At 42.7% G+C, this 12076-nt stretch overlaps 2 protein-coding genes across 2 annotated transcripts; both read left to right on the forward strand.

The window, feature by feature from the left end:
• Positions 1–6012: 6012 nt before the first annotated feature.
• Positions 6013–10448, forward strand: LOC124698595 (DEK domain-containing chromatin-associated protein 4-like). Its single transcript, XM_047231078.1, has 9 exons — positions 6013–6111; positions 6687–6746; positions 6850–6957; positions 7043–7117; positions 7319–7381; positions 7585–7978; positions 8645–8757; positions 8861–8891; positions 9125–10448. The coding sequence occupies exons 1-9, from the start codon at positions 6049–6051 to the stop codon at positions 10198–10200; spliced, it is 1983 nt and encodes a 660-aa protein (XP_047087034.1). The 5' UTR covers positions 6013–6048; the 3' UTR covers positions 10201–10448.
• A 357-nt stretch (positions 10449–10805) lies between these two features.
• Positions 10806–11994, forward strand: LOC124702655 (nuclear transcription factor Y subunit B-8-like). The gene has a single exon (XM_047234814.1). It carries the CDS (start codon positions 11036–11038, stop codon positions 11702–11704), a length of 669 nt encoding a protein of 222 aa, XP_047090770.1. The 5' UTR covers positions 10806–11035; the 3' UTR covers positions 11705–11994.
• Positions 11995–12076: the final 82 nt, after the last annotated feature.

Genomic DNA, 12076 nt, shown 5'->3' on the forward strand with positions numbered 1-12076 from the left:
TAAAACAACATAAATGATAAACCAAATACTCATTTCACATCATATGGAATCATAGCCATATCATTCTATGACCTCGGGAACATGGGGAACTACTCACAAGTGTCAAAAATGATATCAAACAAAGGCATAATGATTACAACACAATCTGAATATATAATATCTCCACCAAATAATGACAAACTACCAATCAAAAACATGCAACTAGCCCTTAAAACAATATCCGGGGTTGAATCAAACACAAACTATGAGGGGTATGAAGTCGAACTCGTAGATGGTGTTGGTGGTGATGATGGTGTGGATGGAGATGTTGATGGAGATGCATCCCCCTACGTTAAGGAGGAGTGGTGATGACGATGACATCGATTTCCCCTTCACCGGAGGCACCTGTGCAGCAGGATTTGCCCTCTCCCGGAGTATGAGAGGACTTTCGCCTAAGCCGCCACCTCAATAATTATCGAGAAAAATATAGCTTATGTTTTTGGGCGAAATGGAGGGGTCGGTTAAAAGGGGGACCCAAGAGGATGCCCAAGGGCCAAACGAGCCAGGGCGGCGCGCCACCTGGTCTCTTTTGGACCTCATGGCCCCCCTCACATGCTTCTTTTGGCCCACAGCGCTTCTTCGGATGAAAAACTGATCAGGTTTTTTTTTCCTTTGATTTTTAGGTGTTTGGAAGGTCCCTGAAACAATACAATACGAAAAAGGAGGTTTTCTGCCTCCCATGAATTAAATACCAATGAAGGAGACTTTGTAGGAAAGTCCCGTAAATCAACTAAAAATTCATAAATGATGGTAGATGATAACAAATATCAATAAAAACCAAACATATATGTAACAATATTGATGATGTAAAATGCACGTATCAGCGGTGCAACCGAAAAATGTCAACTGTGAATAATTAATAGGTGAACTAGACCATACCTCAATGAGATTTTTCTTATCAAGAGGAATGCAAGGTGACTTGTATATCAAGTAACATGTGGTGGATGCTGCTTCAACCCAAAAAAATATGTCTGTACCAGCATTGGAAGGTCTTTCTTTTGCACCACCAAGAAAAGTCTTGTGGGAAGGTCCCCACACATGAGCATGCACATAATCTAAAATCCATTTAGTGGTATAAACTGAAGCATTGAATTTAAATATTTTATGCTTATCAAAATGCAGTGCTCACAGAACTCAAGCTTACTCAAATTGCAGCCATCTTGCAGGTATCTCTTGTGTAATTCTACCATGCCATGTTCACCCATATGTCAAAAACGAAGATGCCACATATAAGTTTTGCTAGGTTCATCAAGAATAACAGGAGAAACAATATCAGAAAAAGTGCTACCTCTAAGAATATACAATTTCGTAGAATTCATACCACCAATCATGTGAACGAGAGAACCTTTTGATACCTTAAAAAATCCACGAGAACCGGAGTCTTTGTACCCATCAACATCACGGGTACTAAGAGACCAAATTTGTGGCCATGCCAGGTATGTGTCTCACCTCTGTCAGTGTGCGTGTCATGCCATCATGCATCTTGATCTGAATAAAGGCAATGCACACGGTCTCACGTGGGTTTTTATCTCCCGTACACACAACATCTCCACTCTACAATAATTCATAAGAACTGAACCAGTCTTTGTTACAAAAAAAATATGAAATGAACATGCAGAATCAAATATCCACCCATCATTACCAGAAATACAACCAACAAACACAAATAGGCAGTCACCATCAGAATTATCACTGGAAACAACATCAGCCTTACCATCACCATCAAATTTGTTTTTCGGTTCGTAAGTGCCGTTTATTTTCTCCTTGTTCTGCAGCTTCCAATAATCATCAATATTGTGATTAGTTTTCTTACAATGACTACCAAACTTGTCTCATCCCTTGGACTTTGAGCGACCTTTGTTTGTCTTACTCTTATCTTTGTTGTTGTACTTTTTGTTTCTTTACTCGACCATGTACTGAACCTGTAGTGCTTTTGCCTTAGATGGCGACCCCTCCGTCTGCACCATAGTTTTTATCTTTTGCTGGAGGGCCTAATAAACTTTGGCAAGGGTTAGTTCATCACAGCTTAATAATATTGTGTCTCTAAAATTTATAAATAAACTAGGCAATGAGACTAATAGTAGAAGAGCGAGTTCCTCATCTTCATACTTTACCTCCATGGACAACAAATAAAAAACGATCTCTCTAAAGATCGATAGGTGATTCATCATCGAAGCACCTTCTTGCAACTTGTGCGAGAACAAATCCATCTTCACGTGCATCTTAGTGGTTAGATCTTTGGACATGTATATCGATTCTAGTTTCAGCCACAGAGCCGCAGCAATTTTCTCCTGCCGCACTTCCTGCAAAATATTATTAGATAGATGAAGTTGAATCAAAGAAAAAGCCTTATGGTCCTTCTTATTTTCCACATCGGTCCATGTCTTTGTAGACACTTTGCTGAATCATTCGAGCACTTCATCCAGATCAAAAGTTTGGGCGAGAATGGCCCTCATCTTCACTTGCCACAAGGAAAATCTTGTGGTGTAGTCCAGCTGGCGGTAGATCTACCTTCAAGTAAGACATGTCACAAACCCTAGACTGAAAACACAGGCTCTGATACCACTTGTTATAAACACGAAAAGCAATAACAAAGAACAAAAAGGAAATCACAGCGAGATATGCAAGATTTTAACGTGGAAAACACGTCCAACACAGAGGGAGAAAACCACGGGCGCCAACCAACAAAACTTCACCACATCGGGGAGTGTTTACAAAAGCAGTGGGTTATCTTATAATCTGATAAACCCTAGCCGACGGCTTACAAGAGGTATATATAGGCGGTGATGATGATTCGTACAGGCGACGAGCCTCGCTTTACTCCGTGGTTAGCCTTCCAATTTGGACCACAATATAACACCTTCAAGAACTGGGAACATTTCTGGTAGTTTCAAAAACCAAACATAAAGTTCATACCTCTATGGCTCTATCCATATTTGAGTATTAAGTTGTTTATTTCCAAACATATTGCGAATACTGATTGGAGGTGGTAAATTATATGAATGAGGATGTGATGTTTGGTTCATATGTGCATATGAACTTATTATGAAAAATGCCGAAAAAACAAATGAGCACTGGTAGCCATGGTAGTCATGCAAAGTGACATGAGGGAAACAAGTATTGGGATTGTTTCATAATCATCACAAAAGCAACATCTCGATAGAGATACCGCACACATATCATAATCTTTATTAATGAGACTTTGAGTTTCAAAAAGATTTTTTTATATTCACATTAATCATGTATACATACATAAATTTGACCGAACAATTCTTATAAATGTGAAGTTTACATCGGAACACATCCAACTCATGTGTTAGATGCATGGCCTACATCAAACACTGAGTTATGTGAAGCCGTTGCCTCCACTTGTCAACAGTTAGCATAGCTGGAAATCTATACTCAACTCTATACTCAACGTAAGCACCATAGCATCCGCTACTAAGATATGTTTTCCGCTGAAAAATGTTATATGGCATTGGATATTGATAATGTTGTGGGTTATCACTATGTGTCCTCCTAAAAGTTTGCGCTGGAACCATTTCCAAGAAATAAATGTTTCTTTGTTAAATAACCCATCCTTAGACATCGTAAGTCCTTTCCAAAAATGAAAATTAGTGTCTTTCATGGTTTGATAATTAATCTACTGCCGACTCTATGATCGTGACAAGGGTCGTGGTATGGGTAACAACCTTACATTTTGCTACAAGTATTTAATGATGTGAGGTTTACTAGGTAAAAGAACTAAATTGCATTTAAAAATCTAGGTCTTGATAATGGTGGTCTACAATGGCTTGTAGGATGGGTCGAGTTATGATAGGTGTCTTCAGTCACTTGTCTAGTATCATCATCTTCAGCTCCATGTCTTTAGTCTTTCGTATGATATGATGTGATCATATCCTTGGTTGAACAAGGAAAATATCTCTTGTTATGATTAGATCCCTGATGTAGCGGGTTCATCATCATCTCCTCCGAGTATGTGCCTTGACACTGCTAGTGCGAGCCCTACGAGAGCTCATGCATTCGTTAGTTCATTTGGTATGTCCACGCGTATACATTACGCACCTCCTACAACTTCATAAATTCCACCAAAAATTTCCTCCCTCAATAGTATGAGAATTTTTTTTTAACATTATGAGAAATTAGGTGTGACCATTAGAAAAAGAAACTGATGAATATGGAATAGAATCCCTCAAAGGCTCTCATTTCCCTTCCCCCTTCCTTTAACTCTCCCCATCCACTCCTCCTTTCACAGCTCCTCTCCCCTTCTCCTTTTACCTCCTTGTCAGTCAGAGTGTATAAATGAGAGGCAGTTAGGGCATCATCTATGTCCATAGTAGTTGCAGGGATAGGTTTATAGTTGCCTTAATGGTATTTGACATGATGTTGTTTCTAAAAGCTTCCCTATGTCACTCATGAGCAGCTACAAATGGTAGCCAGCGTGCTTCTTGGATCGTTCTCCATGGTGAAGGTCAAGGGATGGAGCGTATACGACAAAGGGTTCATCACTAAGCTTGAGAGATTCTGATTCATGGCATGCTTTGTATCTTCCTGCTGTCTCGATGGTGGAAGAGAGGATGACTAGCCTGGATCTAGAGCTCCAAGGGAAGGATGCTGAAGCCACACCATTTATTTTTTCTTTGGAGCTCCATCCAAGTGGCATTAAGATAGCCTTCACTGTCAATCCGCTGCATACTTTCATCGATTGGACGTCCGCTTTGAGCTCTAGTGCTGGATGTCGATCATCTCCACTTTGCCTCATAGTACTCTCTTCCTCCCGCTAGCGTGCCCAAAGGGAGTATTGCTGACTTTAGTAGCCCCATGAAAGTCCCGTACAAGTGGCAAACTTTCCAAGATGAAGCCGGTTGTCGTGCTCGGAAGCCTCAACCCAGGATTGGTGGAGAAGGACCCAATTTTAATCTTCATCTTATGCTAAGGGTCCTTTTGAAAAGAAAAGGTCTATGATCTAATTTCCTTTTTCATGGGGTCCTCTCTATAATTTACAATCCCACTTATCTTATTTAATGCATTTTGCGGGGCTTTCAAGAACCTAACTTTTAATCGGTCCAGAGCTAGAACTCACTTGAAACCGCGGGGTTCGTCTATTGCGTTTGTCAAAGGCGTCTAGATCAGCAAAATGCCCAGGAAGCGTCGCTCCCTCTTCGCTTTTGGCTTATGATGTGACTATTTCATCACATTTTTGTTGCTCCATTTCTTTTCCTCCACCATTTGTCTTCCACGTCCCTCCTCCTCCCGCCACCTGGTTGGAAAGTCACGGCCATGGATGATTTCATGGCTCGAACTCAAGGTTTGATTGTGGTTCTAAGCTCGAAAAGATGGAACACCACAACAACGGGTCTAGATCGCATGATCTAGCTTCTACATCGCTCCAACGAGTCTGAGGCGATAAGGTACATGCTCTAAAGATGAAGGTTGGCGATTTGAGGTTCCGTTCTGGCGAGTTTCAAGTTTTTTTTTTTTTTTTTTTTTTTGCATTACATGAGTATGATGATTTTCTCAGCTATTTGCAATAACAAATGGAGATTTGCTACGTACACCAGAAAAATAGATATGCTCCGAAATGTTTTGTGATTTATTGTACATTGTTTTGTCATACCGTAAGAAGAAAAATTACAAAAACATTCAGAATAAAAGTTTTTTTTTTGCGAGAAAAGTTGTGAGCGGATGTTTCATGTTTTAAACTTGTAATAATGGTCGAACGGTCTAGATGGATGAACACCGAGTGTAGGTTGTCACTTGTCAGTTGCTCTTAGCTGCATCGTTATTGCTCCTGAAGAAAAAAAGAAACTGCATCGTTCTTGCTGCGTATCCAGAAGTTCTGAGAAAAGGAAAACGGAAAAGAAAAAAGCATCACCCATGACCCATGGCTCACCGCTCAACACTTCGCTAAAGCCAGCCCAGAGCCACCGCACTGAACCTCCTTTGGCCATGAGTTCCTTTGGTGAGCTCGCCCTAGTTCCCCAACCAGGAACAAGTGAGGCGGCGTCGATGGAATGCGCAAACGGGACCAGCGCCGGCGCCGGCGTCGGCGCCGTAGGGAATCGACTGAAGGTGAGTGGCACCCACATTCACATCCCCTGCTCCGATTCCTTTCTCCCCATTTCGCGTTCATGTCTGAGCTAAGCAGGCCTTCCGGCATCCTGCCTCCTGCACGCGCGTTGGGGAAACGCTCTTAAATCCGGATGTGTGATTTGCTCCCCTTGTGTGTTGGATGGGCGAGCCTAGCACAATCTGAAGAGCTGATGGTGATCCGTTGACTACTGTTGCCTGCTTAGATAGAGACATAATCGGCATAGGACGGTAGATTCCGGTTCAAGGCCGTTACTAATTTCGTCAGTTATCCAATATAGCTGCTTTTAGGCGCCACTCACTCATTGATGCCAGTACTGCGGTTTCCCTCAGTTGGAATCTCACTTTTAGATGTCATAGGATTCACATCTAATGTTGTTAAATGATTACATGCCCTATATAAAAGGATAAAGAAAATAAGGGTAGACTCAACTCTCAGCCTCTCAGGAGGAGGATTAAACCCCCGCTCCTCGTATGTATGCTCGTTAGTTGGCATTAGCTATTGATTTTCTAATCAATCTTTATAAGTAACCTGATTTCGGCAATCTTTATATCAGGAAAGTGAGTTCAGAGAACAAATTGTCAAACTTGCTGGGATTGCTTGTCATGAAGACGAGGTATGTCGTCATTTAGTAACAGCTTGGTCGAAATTCAGCATGTGCCTGTTCTTTAAGAGCAGCTTCTTTGATACTGTCCATGGTTTTGTGTCACCCATGATAGGAAAAATCGCGGATAGAGCTACTGGAGAAGCTCAAAGGATGTAACAAGATCGGGCTAATTGAAATGTGTCGTTATTTTGATGTCCGAGGATCAACATCCACTAGGAAGGTTGGTCCAGCTAAATATTAAAAAGTTTCGTTTATCTGCTGCACTCAATTTCACAAAGAAAAACCTTTCCTTTTATGTTTTGCAGGATGATATAGTGACAATACTGATGGAGTTTTTGATGGAACACGGCTCTCGTATTGACTGCACAGACCCGGACAAGGTTCAAGTTTTTTGCCTGCCAACCGATTTGGTCATATCAGTTGTTACAGCATTTCTTCTACTGCTAATAACCGATGTTTTCCCATGTCCATCATAACCCTTAGCCTATGTATACCTCTACATGTTAGATTAAGCCAGTTCAGCTGGTATTGTCATTGGCACACTGATTCTTTTCTTGACATTATGTTTTATTCATTTGCAGAAGCTTAGGAAAAGAAAGCGCAACAGGGATGGTGTGGATCTATCTGGTGGCGACCCTTCAAAAGTATAACATATATGCATCTTAATTCCTTCTCTAGTAATGTTTATGCATTTATGTTTGGTTTTGTTTAGTGCCACTAGAACTACATATTTATCTAATATTACCTGAAATCATAAGATTCCTTGTGTGCTGTATTACTAGGAGTTCTTTCACCATTTTCATATATGCTGCCTCCACTTAGTTTTCCTTGTTCCAAACTACTGCAGAAAAGGAAACCTGATGGAACTGTACTGGAAACTCATGGTGAAGAAGCAGCTGGGAAAAAGTGTGTGAAGGATAGAACAAACTGTTCCGATTTTCACTTGAGGGGTAACAGAAATGTATGTACTGATAACAAGACAGGACAGTTTTCGAAGGGAAAAGCCAAACCTGACCAGTTTGAAGGGGTAAATGGCTCCATGATGGAGAAATTAGCTGTGGTTCCTCTCCCAGGACTGCCAATCCATACACATGAACAAATACTAGTTACAACACCATGTGCAAAGTTTGCTAGTGATGTTGAAAATAATAGCATGGACACGAAGGCTTCAACAAAGAAAACTATTTCTGTTTCCAAGAAAAAGGCAACCCATACGACAGATCGCAACGAGAAATTTTGTGGTATGATTCTGGATGCTTTTCTTTCACTTGCGCACATGTGGTTGTGGGTAAATTGTGTGCACGTATGTATGTTGAGTAAGCATATAAAGAAGATTGTTTTACACATTCAGGAATGCATTATTGTTATAATTTGCTAGAATTTTCATTTATAAATATTTTTTGCTGGAAAAGATGTTCCTGGCTGTACGTAGTCATTTGGGTGGTGCAATGGACAATGGACTACTACTCTGACATGTAATGTTAATTTAACTAAAAAAAGTAACTAGGACAAGTTCCATATTGTATGCTGATGTGTTTTGATAGATCATTGGCTGGAGTGTTTGCCGACCACAAAAATTAATCACAAGAGGTGGTAGTAGTTCTTTCTAAACTTATTGTGGAGCTTCACCAGCAATTGGTTCGACATGTGTGCTTCTACTTGATTGATACATGAGATGCACAAAGCTTCTACTCATGTTTGTTACAAGCATTGCATGAATTTTCGTTGTTCCGAGTTCATGTGCCACAACCTACATTACTCTCTTTCTTTATGTTGTGCATCTTCAGTATTTAACTTTAGATTGGGATTAATAAATTGTAGTTTTCATGTTACTATGCAAGAGAAACACCTTGAACTGTGACTAGTCCCTAATATATTCACAAACCTTCCTTTCTTTCATATTTAAGGTAACAATTCGTCTAGAGGAGATGTGAAACCTCGAAAACAGGCAGTGAGACCAACTAAGGATGAGCTGAGACACGCAGTCTTCTGCATCTTGGATACTGCAAATTTTGCCACGGTGAGTTACATTATAAATCATTGATCTTTAACAGATTCTTTAACCATCAAGTCTTGAGCATAAGTTAACCTTGATCTGTTCCGTTTGTTTTTACCCATTTCAGATGACTTTTGGAGAAGTTGTAAAAGCAGTTGGTATGTATTTGCTTTCTTCCTTTTTAATGTCTTCTTCGAGATGTGTTTGGTACTCACTCGTTCCCATAATATAAGATGCTATTACAACCAACATACTCTTATATTGGTCGTAATAACATCTTATATTATGGGATGGAGGAAGTACTATTTTGTAATTATATGCATGTATGAAGCCTGAATATTGTTATCACAACTACCTGCAAATGCTTTCTGATTGGATTCCATATTCTTAGACAAATACTTCGGCAAGGATTTATTTGAGAGAAAGCCACTGATAAGGGCCTTGATAGAGGAGGAGCTCTTTAGGCTAGCAGAGGAGGCTGAGAAGAAGGAACTGGAAGAGGAGGAAGCAATGGGAATAAAAGCTAGAGCTGAGCAAGCTGCCAAGGCGAGCAGAAAAGATGGAAGAGTGGGATCAGATATAGTAAAGGAAAATGGACTTCGAGCTGGTCAAGATGGTAAATCCAAGGATGCTGAAAAGAATTACAGAAGTGATAATGTTGAAAAAGATGCTGGAAATGGGACTTCTGTGAAGGCTGTCGATAACAGAAGTAGCGATGATGCTGCTGAAAGTTCACAAGATGGCAAAGCTGAAGTTGAGACAGATAATGAAACTAACTGTGATGGATTTGCCAAGGATGGCGATGCTGGAAACATTGTGCAGAATGCAAATGGAGATGATGGTGTAGAAATCTCCAAAGATGGGAAAACTGGAAACATTGTGCACAATGCAAATGGAGATGATGGCAAAGCTGAAGCTGACAGAAAGAATGAAAATAATAGTGATGGTTTTACCAAGGATGGTGAGGCTGTAAACATTGTGCAGAATGCAAACGGAGATGATGGTGTAGAATTCTTCAAAGATGGTAAAGCTGAAACTGTAAAGAACTGCAGCGGTAACACCATAGGAGGTTCTGAAGGTGTGAAAGCTGGAGAAGACGAGGGCACTAAAGATGGCAGAACTGAAGAATGCATAAGTGGAAATGGTGCAGAAAAAGTTGGTGACTGTGGGCCTGACGAGTCTAACACTAACGAAAAGGCTAGGCATGTGAACTGTTCAGAAGATGGCAAATCCCAGGAAGCGGGTGACAATGTGAACGGTCAAAATACCCCATCCTGTGGTGCTGAATGTGGCAATGCAAACGAGACCACGGAAAATGCAAGTACTGAACAAAGCCGAATAGGCGAGGATGATGATGGTAAAGCTGAAGACGCTGAGCAGAATATGAAGGCCAAAGTTGATGTAGATTCAAGCAACCATGGTACTGCTGAGGACAATGCGATAGCTAATGGCGACGGCCAAGCCTAGGATCCAAAGGTGGTGAGAGGGTTGTAGCCGAGGGTTGTAGATGTAGGCTGTAGTAGTAGAGAGGTCCAGCTTATGCTGTGTTCTTGTTTCGGCAGTAGTCACCACGTACTCCAGTAGGATGTAGAGTCTGAGGTTTGGCTTCAAACTGCATCAGTTTAGGAGATTGTAGCGTAAATTATGCAGCATGTATAGAGCTTGGACATGTAATCCGGTAGGGTTGTTATACGAAGAACGGAAGAAGGGTCTGTATCAGCCATGTTTAACTTGATGAGTAGCAGTTCTGTATGTTCGTCTTGGGTTTAGGATTTGCTTGCTCCTTTTCTTCTTCAATTCAGAACTGCTTTACGGATAAGGATTTTCTTGGTTTTCTGGTTGCCTAGTCCGTGTCCACAGTCCAGCGTGGTAGACAATGCACCGTCCCACGTGTCACTGGTCCCACATGGACGGCCTGGATATGTCTGACGTGGCGGTGATGGACGGTTGCCCAACATGACAAGTGGCACACACTTATCGACTAAGGAACGGCAGGCTCCGCTCCACGTTCACAGCTCGATCCGTTCTTATCCGCGCAATCCAACGGACCCGGCCATTCCCGACCACCCTCTCCATGGCTCCACTCTCTCCTTGTTGCACATAATCTCTCAAGAACACCGACGCTTCGGCACTTTTTTCAAAATTTTCGTTGGTTGGGTAGACTATATCGTTTCACTCACTCGTACACTCGTGCCGATGCATGATCAGAGTGGTTTGATGTGACCAGCTGTTTGCTCTGCTCTCTTGGGCCTTCTCTGTTTCTCTGATTTGAGGCAGAGGAGGTAGAAGAGAGAGTAGGGCCATGCCGGACTCGGACAACGACTCCGGCGGGCCGACGGGCGGCGAGCTCTCGTCGCCGCGCGAGCAGGACCGGTTCCTGCCCATCGCCAACGTGAGCCGGATCATGAAGAAGGCGCTCCCGGCCAACGCCAAAATCAGCAAGGACGCCAAGGAGACGGTGCAGGAGTGCGTGTCGGAGTTCATCTCCTTCATCACCGGCGAGGCCTCCGACAAGTGCCAGCGGGAGAAGCGCAAGACCATCAACGGCGACGACCTGCTCTGGGCAATGACCACGCTCGGCTTCGAGGACTACGTCGAGCCGCTCAAGCACTACCTCCACAAGTTCCGCGAGATCGAGGGCGAGAGGGCGGCCGCGTCCACCGGCGGAGGCGGCGGCGGAGGCTCCACTTCCAGCACGCCGCAGCTGGCCGAGTTGCCGAGAAATAACAATGCCGGCGGCTACGTCGGGTATGGCGGCGCCAGCCCTGGCACCGGCCCTGGCAGCGGCATGATGATGATGATGGGGCAGCCCATGTACGGCTCACCGCCGCCGGCACAGCAGCAGTTGCAGCAGCAACAACAACAACAGCATCAGCAGCAGCAGCACCAACACCATATGGCAATGGGAGGGAGAGGTGGCTTTGGCCATCACGGAGGCAGCGGCGGCGCCGGGTCACATGGTAACCAATAGTTGTTTTCCGGTAATTAATTGTTTGTTACTTGATGATGTACGCATGAGAAACTGCTAATCTGAGGCCTGAGTTTTGCTTCAAGTTTTGTCCAAGATTCACGCTGCCCAGTTCGAATCTTTGAGTTCAATGGTTCGCTGTTGCAGTGCTGCTAAAGCCGTTGTATTTCACTCTTATGGTCCTGAACTTGGTTCCTGCTCTAAGGGCACGCCAAATGTAATCCACAGTGCGTTTACTGTCACACGTGCAAGTGGGATGGCAAGGAATAACTTTATTCTTATCGGTTTTGCTATTCGTGTATTGTCTGAAATCACCAAGGCCGGAACTGGCCTCGAAGAAATGTGCATCTTTTTAGGCTTTTAACACGTCGACAT

Source organism: Lolium rigidum, chromosome 3 (assembly GCF_022539505.1).
Source record: "Lolium rigidum isolate FL_2022 chromosome 3, APGP_CSIRO_Lrig_0.1, whole genome shotgun sequence".
Classification (NCBI taxonomy): Eukaryota; Viridiplantae; Streptophyta; class Magnoliopsida; order Poales; family Poaceae; genus Lolium; species Lolium rigidum.